This window comes from Sphaeramia orbicularis, chromosome 16, assembly GCF_902148855.1.
Source record: "Sphaeramia orbicularis chromosome 16, fSphaOr1.1, whole genome shotgun sequence".
NCBI classification, from domain to species: domain Eukaryota; kingdom Metazoa; phylum Chordata; class Actinopteri; order Kurtiformes; family Apogonidae; genus Sphaeramia; species Sphaeramia orbicularis.
Window position 1 is genome coordinate 47,278,216 of NC_043972.1, and position 16,146 is coordinate 47,294,361.

Here is a 16,146-nt window from a genome sequence, read left to right on the forward strand (position 1 = left end):
CACAAAGTAGTTTTTTGTTTCAAATCATTGTGAAATATTTCAACCAAACTATTATTATTATTATTATTGTTATTATTATTATTAAACCCTCACCTGCTCCAGCCTCAGAGGGCGGGGCTGTAGATAGACAGGAATTCCATCCCTCTGAGATTTTTGTCCAACCCATTTCTTGGACACTATTCACCCGATTCGTTTCCTTTTCACTCATGTTCTTTACATGTGCTTTTCTCTCAATTTTTCCTTCTTTTTTTTTTTTCTACAAATTTTTGGAAATTCAAGACTCAAAGTTAATCCCTGGGCAGGATATTGGTGAACAGGAGGGGCAAAGTGTTGTGGGGTATTTGTAAGCTCCACCTACTTTTGCACTTGTTATTTTAGTCTTGCATTTAAAAAAGTGATATTTTGCTTTTTTTAATGGAATTATGCATTTTTAAACATTTCCCTGTGGTCTACATAAACTGTAATTGCTATGCTTGGGTTTGAATTCTTCTTTAATTCAACTCCACAGGTCCATCTTCAACCTCATTTCTGAGTAATGACACCAGAAAGGTCATTTTGAGCGCTGGCCCTTTAAATGCACATGAGCCACTTCACGCCCCACCCCCTCCAGGCTGTTGACTGTGCTGCTCTGTCCTGTTTCTCCATACTCTGAGAAATGTTTGTTGGAAGTCTTGATCTTATATGTGCAAATGTCATGACGTCACTAGTTATAGACGCAACAAATTAAGAAGGAATTAACCTCCTAAGACCCAGGAAATGTCAGCAAAGTACAAGCTTTTTTTGTTTTTTATTAAATGAGTGCCTATATTAGAAACATCATGATGCAACAGTTTTTTCAGATGCAGTTTTTAAAAATTTTATGGAATGCCATTTGTGGTGGACAGTTATCTTTTCTTTTATTGTATAAAGTTGTGAAACTCTTTTCCACAAATGTGGACAGAAAACCCATAGCTGGGTCTTAGGGGTTTAAAACAGGTTTAGAAATCTACTTCATTTTTTGCCAAAATGAATATAAAGATAGCTTTGCAGCAGCTGGAGGGTTCAAATTCAAACTTTATGAACTATTAGGGTCCCCAAATACACAAATAAATGAACCAAAGACTAATAAAAGTCGGTTTAGCAAAATATGACCCCTTTAATTAATCTCAGAGGGAGTGGTCATTGAGAATTGGATCTCCAGAATTGAACAAAACAAATCATTCAGTACACCTTTAAACACTATTTGTGGCATATTTCATTATAGGTCAATTAAACGTAGCATGTTTGGTTTGGTTTGTGTGTTTATATTTTTGTTCAGTGTAATTAAATCTGATGACTTGGTTGGAGGTCCTCTTTCAGTACCTAGAGCTAATGTTTACAACCAGGTTATTATTAATTTATCTTCATATTTTCAACTATCAACCCATTCAGTACTTTATAACACTGGATGGTTTTTGTAAGCTGATATACTATCAATGTTCACTTTGACCCAAAGGAGTATAATTTAAGTAAGACTATGGCTGGACTTTAGGTTTAGTTAGTTATTAAGATTTATATTCATAGTTAAAAGCTTAAATTCTTCAGTTTACACAAAAACAAGATTTCATATTTTTAATCAAGTCAGCCTTATCTAGTGAAACTTCAATATCTCATCACTGTATTTGTCATCTGAAGTATTTTTAGCCACTTATTTACAAATTACAAAAATAAAACAAGAAAAATTGTGTTTGAAGAAATGGAGAGTCGCTACAAAACATGGCATTGGGAAATTAAATCTGACAAGGTGAAGGTATGTGGACTGAATTATGCCGCTTTATCCATGTGTAAATAAATAGAATTTAATGAATGACTGAAACTGTGTTAAATACTGTATGAAGGACTAGGACTGTTACACAAATATTTATATAGATACCCAATAAAATGTCAATTAAATTATTTTTAGTTTGGGCTATTTATGGCTTACAAAAATCTATTTAAAGTCATTTGATTTAATACCTAATAATATCTTTAGCATTTTTGCTGCTCTCTATATGATGTGACGTATCCATTTGTATCTGTATCATTTGTCTGTTTCTATACTGACTAATTATAGAAATTAATCTTAAAGGGGTCATATTTTGCTAAACCCACTTTTAATAGTCTTTAGTTCATTCATTTGTGTATTTGGACCCTAATAGTTCATAAAGTTTGAATTTGAACCCTCCAGGTGCTGCAAAACTATCTTGATATTCATTTTCGCAAAAATCAAGTGGATTTCTACAACCCATTTTAATTCCTTCTTAATTTGTTACATTTTATAACTAGTTGCATCACAACATTTGCACATATAAGGTCAAGATGTCCGATGAATATTTCTCTGAGTATGACATAATTGTTTATCAGCAGCAGCGGTTGTAGTCCATACTGAAAATATGTCCAAACTTCGAGCCGATTACCTAAAATGTTCAGTTGTTGGTTGAATGGGACAGAGCAGCACAGTCAACAACCTGGAGGGGGTGGAGCGTGAAGTGGCTCATGCATTTAAAGGGCCAGCACTCAAAATGACCTTTCTGGTGTCATTACTCAGAAATAGGGTTGAAGATGGACCTGTGGAGTTGAATTAATGAAGAATTCAGACCCAAGCATAGCATTTACAGTTTATGTAGACCACAGAGAAATGTTTGAAAATGCATAATTCCATTTAAAACAAAAACAAAAAAAAAAAAACAGCAAAACATGACTCCTTTAAATATTCTTTCATGGCTGTGAGAGTGAGAAGTTTGTCTATTTTTTTCAGGTGACCATGAGGGTACCACAGAAGAACTCTTAAATGTGAACAGTCCCAGTCGACAAATGAGAACCGTCCTCTAGAAAGCAGCTGAAAGGAGGCATTAAATCTGAGCACTTCGATCTGAATTAAGTAGCTGTACTGCTGGTCTATCACATATTACACAGCCATGCTTCCCGTTTATCACTTCCCTGATGTTAAAATCCAAGTTTCTAATTTGCATTGTTTGTAAAAAAATAAATAAATAAAAAAAGCTAGCCATCAGCATAGCTTCACCTGATGTAATTATACAAGTATTCACAAGTATCGAAGATTTGATTGTAATCTTCTGGCTTTCTGGTTTTTCAAAATAAATGCAGTTTTGGCACGTGCTTGGTTGTTTGTTGTTTCATCATTGATATGAAAGGTTAAAACATGCACTGTGTAGGGATTAAATAAATTAGGATTTAAAAAATGTGGAATATTCAGATTCAAAGCACAATTTGTTATATGAGGAAATACCATGATATTTGAAAAAAAATTTAAGCTAACAGATAATTGAAGAGCTTAACAAAAATGTTGCACTAACCATTTAGTGATGTAGAACACATTTTGAGCAAATTTGAAACTCTCAGAAATATCTGTTTTTTGTTTTTTTTTTTAAAGCACATACCTGTAACATGGTGTTACCATTTGACCACTGGGGGGCGCTGATTACCACAGGAATAAATGTTTTAAACACCTTGAAAGGACATGTTCTGGTATCCTATCTGTTTTGCCCACATTGGATTTATTTTAAAAATAAGTGTGTCTGGCTCTGTAAAATGCATAATTATGTCTAGAAAATCGCTTTGGACCATGTTCAGTGATGTGTGACTCAGTTGCTGAAGCGGAACGGTAATATCAAGCATCTCCAAAATGGAGCCCTTTTAGTGTGATAATGTCTGTAAAACTAAGTCTGGGAGTGTTTTGTATTAATAGTGACATGATTTATTCAACTGGAAAGGAGTTCCATTAAAACAACAAATACCTCTGATCATAATAACAACAAACATTTGTAAATAAGACATGTTTAGGTCATCAGTTGGATGTTCCATTCACTTCTGCATGTAATGGATAATTTTTAAACCTTCTTAGTTTGCCTTAAACTGAACATCTTGCCCTCCTCGTAGATTCTAAAGCTTCATATATTTGATGTATAAATATAGTGTTCTAAATATATTTCAAGTAATAGAATCTACAAAGTGGACAAGAATGTTAATTTAGATTTTAAAAGTCAAACCTAATGATTTTGCTGTATTTTATTTTCCAACATGATATTTAAATGAGTTCAGGTCAAAGGTCATGTTTGGTCTTTATATGGAGCTGGATACGTATCAAAGGGACTGTTTATGTATTTTATGTATGAACGATATAGAAGTGGATAAAATTGCATGAGAGCTTTGATGTGATTTTTAGGAAATATTGCTGGTGCAAGGTGGTGGCAAATGGGGGTGAGTTCAGCTGCTGCTGGAGCAGCATCTGGAGGTTTAGATATTTGGAGAATATCAATATATGGCATCAAAAATTTAACTATTTCTGATAAGTCTTTGAAAGTGGGCCAGGTAGGTATAGAAAGGAGACAAACCCTTAGAGATTAGATAGAACTTTTTTGATCCCTCAGACAGAGCCCTTGAGAAATTGAGGTTCCAAAAGCAGCACAACACTGAATGTACAGTGTAAGAAATATATGAAAATAATAACTATATAAAACAGTAATGAAAACAGGCAGTTGCACATTGGAAAAGTACTAGTAAAAACAACAAATAACAGTAGTAACAAGAAAAGCACTTGGAGAGCGCAGACCTCCGCCAAGACAGATTTGCTGTGGGCTTTTAAGTCTACTATTTGGGTGGTGGGCTTTAAAAAAAACCTACAGAAGCATGAGATGTGAACCTAGGTCCACCTGATAAGCTTTCTGCCACCCTTAGCCAATGAAGCTGGTGAACAAGTATTTTTAAGGTTTTCAGTCTCTGCTTTGGGTGGGGGGCTTTAAATACTTGAAGATCTATGAAACTTGAACCCAGATCCATTTTGGAACTTCCAAGGATCTCATCAGACTGAACTATTGAGACAAGTGCAAAGACAGACTCATTTGGAAGGTTTTCATTCTGTGCTTTGGGTGGTGGACTTTAAAACAGTAAAACCTCACATGAGACCGTAACCCTGGGCCTTGAATCATTATCTTACCACTGTGAGCTACAGATGTAGATTTAAAGTCCAGCTGAATGTTCAAGGCTTTAATGGTGGACTTGTAAATGTTCTTATTGGAGTGAGAGTTGAACTGTGGTTGGTCAATCCCACTCCAAGGATCTGATCAATCCAAGCTCCTGAGGTGGAAGTGGAGTAAACCTTATTGGGTTTATGTCTCTACTCTGGGTTCTGAACATGGAAAGCTTCTGTAGTGAACTGAATGACCCCCTGACAAATGGATTGAAACACCCTAAAAGGCACACACAAACTCACAATAATAATACAGTGTCATTCTTCAACCATTGGAGGGCACTGATGACCACTCCGTCATGTCTTCTATCCTGTGCAGGTTCCTCTGACCTTTGACCCTCATTGAAATCTGAACAGCTGCTTCAGGACATTTGTTAAAAATGTCTGAATCTACTTTCAGTGTAGAATGTGATCAGGGAACACAATTCAACACAATAAAAGATTATCAACCGTCAACAACATGGCTTCCATACACTTAGACTGGACTCATCCACTGGGTGAAATCTGCATATGATGTGTTTTAGATCCAACAGCAGAAGGATGAGGTGAATTCTGCTCTTCACAGAACCATAGTCATCCTCCCAGTGCTGTGTGTACGACACATTTCAACAATCAGTTTAACAAGATTTTAATCTGTGCTACAAACATTTCACGCTCCTTCATCACCAAAACCTGTTGGAAAAAACGTAAAACAATACAAGAAATTCAACATAATCACGTCTATGTTTTAATAAGGCTTAAAGCACAGCAGTGATGCTCATTGTGACATATCAAATCAGGACAAAATCATATTTCATTTACACAGACGTGACAATAACCTGTTCTAACACCTGGCAAAAGTCACTTTAAGAAGTAATTGAACAAATAATCTGCAGATGCTGTTAAAGGTGATTATGGTAAATACTTCTGTCTCATGTTTCAGGTCCACTTTAGAATAAGAATAAAACAAGGCCATAAAGTAGAACATAGAACAACATTACATGACAAAATGTTTGTATCAGTTCCATTGATGTCCTGAACTTTCTGATACATCAAATTGTTCTTCTTTACCACACATTCATCTGCAGTTCAACACATTTTCAATCAAATCAAGCACATTCTGCAGGTCAGGGTCAGACCAGCGTAATAATGTTGAAACCAGTTTAATGTGAAGGAAAACACTGGACTGGACCAGTACCAGATTGGACCACTACATGGAGCACTGACTCATTGCAACATCATCTGACACTCACTCTGTCATGTCTCCTCTGGTGGTGGTGAACTTCCTCCTTGACTGGAATGTGATCTCCTTCATGTTGTTGGCCTCAGTTTGAGACTAAACCACTACCAGCTCATCAGTCATTCTGTCTCATCCATATTATGTTCATCATGTTGTTTATGACTGATGCAAAACCACATGAATTCAGGACTCTGACACCTTCAACAAATGGTGTTCTTCAGGTTGTGCAACAGTTCATTCACACATGCACAGTTGGTGGAGAAACAAACAAAAAAAAGAGTAGAAGATTTTTGGGGGATGAACTTAAACTGCACAGAACAACTGTGGAAAATTGTTCCAGGCGTAGCTGGTTTCATTAGTGAACAATGAACAGGTGTGAACATTAACCAGCAACAGAATCACAACAAGTGACTAATTAAGTGTCAACAAAGTCAATCAGAAGTAGTCTCCCCATTGAAACCACGTCCTTGTTGACCTCCACTAGTTTAACTTTACACGTTGAGGCAGGTTGAGGTTCTGTAACTTCACTGTTTTATGAAGGTGGTGCATTAGAGCATACTTCTTTACTCTGAGGACAACAAAACACAGCTTTCAGTCTGGTGTTTGTCGTCACATCTGGACTCTATGGAGCCAGATCTGGAGGTTTTTAAATTTCATGTTCTTGTCAAAAGAAGTCGGTGGTGCTGGTTCAGACAGTGTGTTTCGTCTTGTCATCTGATGCTGAGGTACTTTTTGGTCCAGATATTGAGGATTCACATCTGTGCTGATGATAGGAGAGAGCAGAGGATGACAAGGATCTTTTTTCACATCTGTAACACTCAAACTGTTTTGGTGCATGACACTGATTGTTTCTACAATTTTCTAGAGTCTTACATTTTGTACAATTGTTCAGTTTTTGTCTTTTTGTGGAAATGTTTGACACATTCGTGTTTGGTACATTGTGAACCTGTGATAAAAGATCCATTAAAATCTGCACTAGTAGGGTTTCTCTCCAGTATGGGTCCGTTGGTGACACTTGTAAGAGTTGAACAACCAGAGTATCTTCGTGCACTTATCACATGGGTACATCAACTTCTTGTGGTGAACATGATGGTGAGAAAATAATGCAGACAAGGCTCTGAAAGTCTTCCCACACTGGTCATGGTCATATGGTCTTTCTCCGCTGTGGAAGTGTAGGTGTATCCCACCCACTCATTCTGGTGAAAGTCTTCCCACACTGGTAACAGCCATCTGTCTCAAGAGTGGATGGCTCTATGTCTTTTGAGGTCACGTGACGTGATGTAAGCCTTGTCACACTGGTCACAGCCATATGGTCTTTCTCCTCTATGGATGTGTAAGTGGGTTTTAAGCCCACTCATTCTGGTGAAAGTCTTCCCACACTGGTAACAGCCATATGGTCTTTCTCCACTGTGGATGTGTAGGTGTGTTTTAAGCCCATTCAACTGAGTGAAAGTCTTCCCACACTGGTCACAGTAATATGGTCTTTCTCCTCTGTGGATGCGTAGGTGAATCTTAAGGCTGTTTAAGTGGGTGAAAGTCTTCCCACACTGATCACAGTCATATGGTCTTTCTCCGCTGTGGATGCGTAGGTGTGTCTGAAGCCCATTCAATTGGGTGAAAGTCTTCCCACACTGGTCACAGTAATATGGTCTCTCTCCTCTGTGGATGCGTAGGTGTATCTTAAGGCCACTCATGTGGGTGAAAGTCTTCCCACACTGGTCACAGTTATATGGTCTTTCTCCTCTGTGAATGCGTAGGTGTGCTTTAAGGCTATTCATTTGGTTGAAAGTCTTCCCACACTGGTCACAGTTAAATGGTCTTTCTCCACTGTGGATGCGTAGGTGTGTCTGAAGGTCATTCATGCGGGTGAAACTCTTTCCACAATGGTTACAGCCATATGATTTTTCTCCAGTGTGGATGCGTAGGTGTCTCTTAAGGATACACAGTTGGGTGAAAGTCTTCCCACACTGGTCACAGTTATATGGTCTTTCTCCGCTGTGGATGTGTAGATGTGTCTTAAGGTCATTCATGCGGGTGAAAGTCTTCCCGCACTGGTCACAGTCATATGGTCTTTCTCCACTATGGATGTGTAGGTGTCTCTTAAAGTTATTCATTCTAGTGAACGTCTTTCCACACTGGTCACAGGTGGGTCCTCCATCCATGTTTGCTGGAATCAGGTGATCTTTAGAAGATACAATTTTTAGGTTTCCCTTAAAATCCACTTTTTTGGCTTCTTTCTAAATCAAAACATAAAGAAAAAGAAGAAGTGGTCACTGAAATGCAATGGAATGTAACAGAACAAACACATTTCTTCAGGACCAGATTAAGCAGACAGACAAAATTAACTAGTTAGGTAACAGACAGGACATTTTCAAGACAATCAATATTTGACGGTTACTCCTTAAGCACAGTTTCCCCTACACTTGTATTGGGGGGGTGTACCGCCCCTCCAAGAACACAGACTGGAAGTTGAGGGAGGCTGCCTTGTACAGTACAGGTGGGGTAAGGCGGCGGGGATGGGGTGGGCTTTGTAGTCACATCAGGGCTTGACGTTGGCACTGGTCTGATGGCCCGCTGCAGTTTTTACAGCATATGGGCCAGTGCGGGCTACAAGAATTCAAAATTAACCGACGATACAAAATATTGACAACAAGAAACTAGGGGTCGACCTTTTGATCATTATCATTATTGGCTTTTTGAGGTGTCCAACAGCCGATGTGGAGGATCAAACTTAAAATGAGTTTATTTTGGCTCTGATGCAGTCGGCTGTGAAAACTGGGCAGACACACAGAGGAGAAGTTGTTCCGAGCCAGGTGTACAGGCTTACATGAAGGTAAATTCAGGCTGCAGATCTGACCAAAGTTGTAAAAAACATCACAACCCATGGCTCCAAATAATGTTACTGAAAGTCCCAATATATGAATGCAATAAGTGAAAACACTGTGAAGAGAATGCTTAGCAACTAGTTTTTACCATGTAGCCTAGCTTCAAGTAGACCTCTTCTGTCTGTATCACTATGAGACTGCTGGGTAATCACAACAATAGGGAAAAACTCCATGATAGCTGTAAGGAGTGTGTGAGAGAGAGTAAAAACCTGCAATAATTTCAGGTTGGTTATTGGAGGGTTGATAAACTTAGCCTTTCTCCTCCTCTTTGTCTCACTACAACCAGATGGTCACTGGATTATAGCATTGATGAGCATGTGCAGTGCTCATTAATGGACATTTATAAGCATGCCAGTGTTAGCCAAGCACACCTGCTAACTTACAACTGCAGTCAACTGGCATGGTGTTATCAATGCTGGGATAGTGAAGTGTGTGTGAAATTAGAAGCTGTGGAACTGAGAGCTGTGCAACTCTCATGATCCCAGGATATTTGACTTTACTTTTTCCGTTTTGAGAGATCCCAAGCATTAGAAAATGACATTAATGAAGTGTGTCTAAAGCTCTGTTTGATAGTGTCTTGTAAGAGGAGGAGAGGAACATAATGTTGTTTCAGACTTAAGACATAATCTAAGGGCATCTAAGGCCTACATGGACTGCACGGTGGACAGGGTTCATCTAAGGCAGTGGTTCCCAACCTTTTTTGGCTCGTGACCTCATTTTAACATCACAAGTTTCTGGCAACCCCAGACATTCAAAACGGAGACTTTTTTTTTGCTAAAATTAATTTATTTTTGATCATGTAATAGTTTTTGACAGAGGCAGAAAAGCCAGGTGTAGATTACTGCACAAAGGGAGAGTTTTATTTTCCTTGGTCAGGATATGTACGTACAGTCAGTCCAGCTTGGATTTACAAGGCTGACAATTAATACAGAACAAACAAGAACTCAAACTATGAATTATGAAAGAGCTGCAGCATCTGAAACTGACCACAATGAACATTTGAAAGATAAACAGTACCACAGTGCTTCAGTTTCAGCTTCACAGTTTGTCACGTCTTTTATAGATTGTGATTGTCTCTCTCAACTCACCATATATTTTTTTATTAGTAAGTTTTTTTTTGGTTTTTTTAATCAATTACTAGAATGTTGAAAAACACTAATCTAAGGCCTACATGGACTGCATGGTGGACAGGGTTCAAAGGTCAATAAACTTTCCTATTGCGACTGTACTTTTTTTTTTTTTTAGGTATAATAAGTCAGTAACAGTAATTAGCAGCTGACTAGTGTAGTTTTGAATGACAGGGCCCCTGTCATTCAAAGTTATAATGACTTACAATACAAAACAAAAAACGGGAAATGATGTATAACACCTTAATTATTATTGCCAAACAGTTTATCCACAGATGCAGACTCATGAAGAGTCACCCAGTGTTCTTAGTTTCTATGAATGAGAAAACGAATATTAAAAGACACTGAAATGTGTCAAAACCAAACAAGCCTTGATTGTTTATGACAATCTGAATGTACTGATTTCTGATTAGACCTCGGACTTTTATTTTAGTTACTTATTTTTTTTTGATACATATACTGTTCTATACAAATATGCTGTAAATGCTCAGTCTGGAAAATAGTATTTCTCTGTGGAAATCTTTTGAATGAAATGCCAGAATCTCATTAATAAAGTTTACACAAAAAAAAAAAAAAAAAAAAAACACCTAGCAGCTCCGGCCATAGTGCTAACCTCTGCCTCTGTTTCTCTTCTCCATTGCCGGTTTCCCACTCACTCACTCACTCACTCACCCTCCTTGGACAGTTTTCTCCTGTGCTGTCCTATCCAGTCGGACTGTGGAACACTTGACTCTGCTGTGACTCTCCTCCACCTGCCTGTGGGACTGCTGGCTGTGGCTATCTCCGGACTGATGGTGCGTTCAATGTTCAACAACTCCGTCTCCATAAAACAATACGGGCTCCTACGCAGACCTCGTTATATCCATGTAATAATTATAATAATGATGTACATGTATAGTTGGAACAAAAATTCACTACATAGTCTTCCCGGAGGTCGTAGCGAGACGTATTTGCATGTTCTATGCAGCTTGGAGCGGGGCAGTCTCGCGATGTTTCCAGCGGTACAAATCTCGTACAGCAGCTGCGCTTTGATGACGTTTATGAGCTGCGACAGTAAATCTGACAGGCCAGAGGGATGTAATGGAGTCGGATCCGGCAGGTTGTGTGTAAATAAAGTTTCTCCGTGACCCTCTATGGATATAACGAGGTCTGCGTAGGAGCCCGTATAGTTTTATGGTGGATATACATGATGGAATGGAGCGAGTGTTGAGTTTGAGCAGTTGTGAGACGGAGTAGTTGAACATCGAACGCACCATTAGTCCGGAGATAGCCACAGCCAGCAGTCCCACAGGCAGGTGGAGGAGAGTCACAGCAGAGTCAAGTGTTCCACAGTCCGACTGGATAGGACAGCACAGGAGAAAACTGTCCAAGGAGGGTGAGTGAGTGAGTGAGTGAGTGAGTGAGTGGGAAACCGGCAATGGAGAAGAGAAACAGAGGCAGAGGTTAGCACTATGGAGCTGCTAGCGCTCACTGCTAGTTCTAACCCCACAGCTTTATTAATCATATTTGGCATTACATTCTAAAGATTTCCACAGAGAAAAACTATTTTCCAGACTGCGCATTTACAGCATATTTGTATAGAACAGTATATGTATCAAAAAATAAGTAACTAAAATAAAAGTTAGAGGTCTAATCAGAAATCAATAAACAATCAAGGTTTGTTTGGTTTTGACACATTTCAGTGTTTTTTAAAGTTAATTTTCTCATTCAAATAAACTAAGAACAGTGGGTGGCTCTTCATGAATCTGCATCTGTGGATAAACTGTTTTTGCAATAATATTTAAGGTGTTATACATCATTTCCCATTTTTTGTTTTGTTTTATAACTCCATACTAGGGATGTAACGATACGAAAATTTCATATCACGGTTATTCTGACCAAAATTATCACGGTTATCATTATTATCGCGGTATTTATACTGATGCACACACTGAAATAATGTAACCAAGTTGTATTTTGATTAAAAAAAATAAAAAAAAATAAAAATAAAATAAAAAATAATAATAATAATGATAATAAAATAAAATAATAGGCACAGTGTACTTTTTGTTGGCAGAAATGTTCAAATATTAACATGTAAACATCAAACATACAAATGTGCATTAAAGATGGCACCTTATGGCCATTGTTTGACCATTTTCCAGATCAAGTTTGAGTTGTTTTAGTTTCTTTTTCATAGATAGATAGATAGATAAATAGAAACAAACTTAATAAAAATGTTGAATAGAAGCAACAAATGAACAAAATACGGAACAAACTGGACAAAAATGCACAAACATAAGCTGTAAAATCAATGAAAATGATCAAAAAATGAGATAAAACGAATAAAAACTGACCAAATTTGGCAAGAAAATGAATAAAAATAAATGTAAATAAGTAGCACAATGGTCCAGGAAATGTGCAGTACTGTGACTTTTCAAAGTGTGATAATCAAACACGGTTATCATGATAATTAGAATTTAAACGGTAATACTAATCGCTGGGAATTTTACCGCCGTTTATCGTTATACTGGTAATCGTTACATCCCTACCCCATACTTAATGTCTCTGTATTCCAGCTAGGGTGATTGAGTGTCCTTTTCAGATATCCAGTCTTGAAATGCTTCCCAAAACACTCTGGTATAAGTGCAGTTAAAAACAAGTGTTCTAAAGTGTCAATGTCAGTGTCACTAAAACACAGTTTTTATTGAAGTTGAATCTTTGTCTCAGAAACTCATTACAAGGATTAATATCATTTAAGGTTTTAAAATATGTTCCTTTAGCTTTTGGTGATATGGGTAGAGTAAGGTATCCGGTTTTAATCCTGACTATAATCTCTTTAGGATAATCTTTTGACAGATTTTTCCTTTTTAATGATAAAAGGAAGCGATTCGATGTGACAGCACCACATATGATTTTGTTTGTACATTTTTTATCTATTAAATTAATATCATCTATAAAAAGTGACAGGAGCGCTGGCTGCTAGGTGCAGCCGGACCGTGGGAGCTAGCTGACAGCTGAGTAACAGGCAGCTAACAGGCAGAAACAGCCAGGACAACCAGAGAGACAGCTGGCAGACAGACACTGAACCACCCTTCATCAGGGAGCTGGACATCTCCTAGAATGACGGGAAAACACTCCTACCATCGACAGAGAGAAAGGCAGGTTGTAGTCGGTGTTGATGGTGGAAGTTAGCAGGTACACAGCATTCCCACAGGAAACAGGTAGAGGCAGCTAGGTAGCCTAGCTGCACAGTTAAAGGATCTTGCTGAAATGTCAAAAATTAGTTAAAAGACAAAAGATAAACCATAAAGCGGCCTCTCGGTAGTCAAAAAGTTTTGGTTTTGGTTAGAAACAGTGAACAGACAGCACCAGCGTCCTCTCCCACCAGCGCAGACCAGACCAACAAAACGAATGAGTGGATGAACCCACTGTCTTAAATGTAAAGAGGGTCTGTCCTCCTGGACTGAGGCAGGGAGGTGGTTCCACAATAGAGGAGCTTGATAGCTGAAGGGTCCCGTCCTACTTTTGGAGATTCTAGGAACCCCCAGTAAGCCTGCATGTTGACAGAGTAGTGGTCTAGATGGATTGGGTGGAATTAAGAGCTCTTTCAGATCAGTAGGTGGTAGAAGGTTAGAACCAGAACCATTGACACTTTCAGAATGGACGGTCGGATCCTCCTCTCCAGTGCCCTGGAATAGACTTTCCCCGAGAGGGTGAGGAGTGAGATCCCCCTGTGGTTGGAGCACGTCCTGGTCACCACCCTGGTCTGCCAATCCAGAGGCACTGTCCCCATCTGCCACGTGATGTTACAGAGATGTGTCAGCCAAGACAGTCCCTGCACATCCAGAGACTTAAGGTACTCAGGGCGAATCTCATCCACCCCCGGTGCTCTGCCACCAAGGAGCTTGCCAACAACCTCGGTGACTTCAGCTTGGGTGATGGACGAGTCCACCTCTGAGACCTCAGCCTCTGCTTCCTCCATGGAAGACGTGACAGTGGGATTGAGGAGATCCTCGAAGTATTCCTTCCACCGCCCGACAACATCCCCCTAGTGCAGGGGTGTCAAACTCATTTTAGTTAGGGGCCACATTCAGCTAAATTTGATCTGCAGTGGGCCGAACCAGTAAAATAATAACAGAATAATATATAAATAATGTCAACTCCAAACTTTTCTTTATGTTTTATAGTAAAAAAAGTAAAATTACCTTATGAAAATGTTTACATCTACAAACTATCCTTTCAAACAATGTGAATAACATGAACAAACTGAATAAAAATGGTAATTTTAATACTATTATGCTTTAGTTTATCATTTCCACAAGTACATTATAACTTACAGATCACAGTGAATCTACAGATACACAAAATATTTAGTAACAGGTGGAATATTATTAAATTGCACTTCTCTTAAGACATTTCAGGTCATTCATATTTGTTCAGGTTATTCAGATTTTTTGCAAAATTATACTTTGTTTTAGTCTAAATACATGAAAACATTTACATTTACAAAGAGAAAATTTAAAGTTGTGGGTATTTATAGGTTATTATGAGATTGAATTGGTCTGAATGTGGAACCTGAACTAAAATGATTGTTAACATCTTAGTGTAATTTTTGCATTTCACAAATTCATCCCAGGGGCCGGACTGGACCCTTTGGCGGGCCGGATTTGGCCCCCGGGCCGCATGTTTGACACCTGTGCCCTAGTGCCACCTATTAGTACCAATAAATGTGTTGCTGTTTTGATGTGCATGTTGAACATGTGTATCTCATATTTGGTCAGAAAAGCCTTAACAAGTTGATGATTCAATCCATTCAAGTTGGTGACCTTATGTGACATCATATTTGTGCTTGCGTTATCCTCTGTTCTTCACTGCAAATTTCGAAGAAAAGAGTTCTGTGGTGGTGCACCAGCTAGGAGCAGCGGCCTGATGTCCCTAATCATCGATCTCACTTTTGTTTGATGTACTCTGTGCTGTCAAATGACAATAAAGGCAATTCTGATTCGGATTCTGATACGATCGTGGCGGTGCAATGAGTTCTCAGGTTTTGTCATGAAACAATTTCTTGTCACTTGTTTTCTCATCGCTAATAATAATAATAATGACGATAGAAAACATTTCATATATAATAGGGCCTTTGGAGCCAATTCTTAGCACTTGGGTTCTAATAATACATTGATTGTTCTTACTTTACTTTCAATGACTAAACTAAATAAGTTTTTGCAGTTTTTTTGTGATTGTGCAACTATTTAAAGAATCTGCCAACACTGGAGAGAACCTGACATTTTTCAACATCTTTTAATATCTCTGTTATTATCTGTTATTTTCTGGTCTCATACATGAAACACATCTCTTAAGGAGAAACCATCAAATATTGGTTGTCTTGAAAATGTCCTGTCAATTACCTAATTAGTTAAATTTGTCTATCTGCTTCATCTGGTCCTGAAGAGATGTTTGTTCTGTTACATTCCATTGCTTTTCAGTGACCCCCTCTTCTTTTTCTTTTTTGTTTTGATGTAGAAAGAAGCAAAAGGTGGATTTTAAGACAAACCTATTAGTTGTGTCTGAAAAAATCACCTGATTCCAGCAAACATGGATGGAAGATCCACGTGTGACCAGTGTGGGAAGACTTTCACCAGAATGAATGACCTGAAGAGACATCTACTAATCCACAGTGGAGAAAAACCATATGACTGTAACCAATGTGGGAAGACTTTCACCCTCATGAATAACCTTAGGAAACACCTACGCATCCACAGTGGAGAAAGACCATATAACTGTGACCAATGTGGGAAGACTTTCACCCAACGGTCTATCCTTAAGAGACACCTACTAGTCCACATGGGAGAGAGACCATATGGCTGTGACCAGTGTGGGAAGACTTTCACCCAAATAAATAATCTTAAGCTTCACCTCCGCATCCACAGTGGAGAAAGACCATATGAA

The 16,146-nt window shown here is 38.4% G+C and overlaps 5 protein-coding genes across 8 annotated transcripts in view; 3 read left to right on the forward strand and 2 right to left on the reverse strand.

The window, feature by feature from the left end:
- LOC115435634 (zinc finger protein 239-like) overlaps positions 1-16,146 on the forward strand; it is a 695,125-nt gene that overhangs the window by 630,853 nt on the left and 48,126 nt on the right. The window lies entirely within an intron of this gene.
- The window catches only part of LOC115435617 (aldehyde dehydrogenase, mitochondrial-like), a 534,672-nt gene that overhangs the window by 29,663 nt on the left and 488,863 nt on the right, over positions 1-16,146 (forward strand). Inside the window, exon 13 of one of the 2 annotated variants that reach the window (XM_030158146.1) lies at positions 2,756-3,117. The exons of the other annotated variant lie outside the window; for it this stretch is intronic. Coding sequence (XP_030014006.1) covers positions 2,756-2,788 — 33 coding nt within the window. The 3' untranslated portion in view covers positions 2,789-3,117. Of the gene's footprint in view, positions 1-2,755; positions 3,118-16,146 lie in introns of those variants that run through there. 2 annotated transcript variants of the gene reach the window in all.
- LOC115435632 (zinc finger protein 239-like) lies at positions 5,897-14,714 on the reverse strand. Of its 2 annotated transcripts, none has more exons than XM_030158180.1 (2): positions 14,708-14,714; positions 5,897-8,443 (listed from the first exon to the last, which is right to left on the reverse strand). In XM_030158180.1, exon 2 carries the CDS (start codon positions 8,366-8,368, stop codon positions 7,442-7,444), a length of 927 nt encoding a protein of 308 aa, XP_030014040.1. In that variant the 5' UTR covers positions 8,369-8,443; positions 14,708-14,714; the 3' UTR covers positions 5,897-7,441. The 2 variants fall into 2 exon arrangements, with proteins under 2 accessions (XP_030014040.1, XP_030014039.1); XM_030158179.1 differs by lacking the exon at positions 14,708-14,714 and adding an exon at positions 10,891-11,162.
- The window catches only part of LOC115435619 (zinc finger protein 664-like), a 493,117-nt gene continuing 482,867 nt past the window's right edge, over positions 5,897-16,146 (reverse strand). For both annotated transcript variants that reach the window (XM_030158154.1, XM_030158152.1), the window contains exon 4: positions 5,897-6,826. In XM_030158154.1, the coding sequence (XP_030014014.1) occupies positions 6,739-6,826 (88 nt within the window). In that variant the 3' untranslated portion in view covers positions 5,897-6,738. The remainder of the gene's footprint in view (positions 6,827-16,146) is intronic.
- LOC115435652 (zinc finger protein 658B-like) overlaps positions 11,262-16,146 on the forward strand; it is a 44,251-nt gene continuing 39,366 nt past the window's right edge. The window contains exons 1-2 of the mRNA XM_030158223.1: positions 11,262-11,593; positions 15,721-16,145. Coding sequence (XP_030014083.1) covers positions 15,793-16,145 — 353 coding nt within the window. The 5' untranslated portion in view covers positions 11,262-11,593; positions 15,721-15,792. The remainder of the gene's footprint in view (positions 11,594-15,720; position 16,146) is intronic.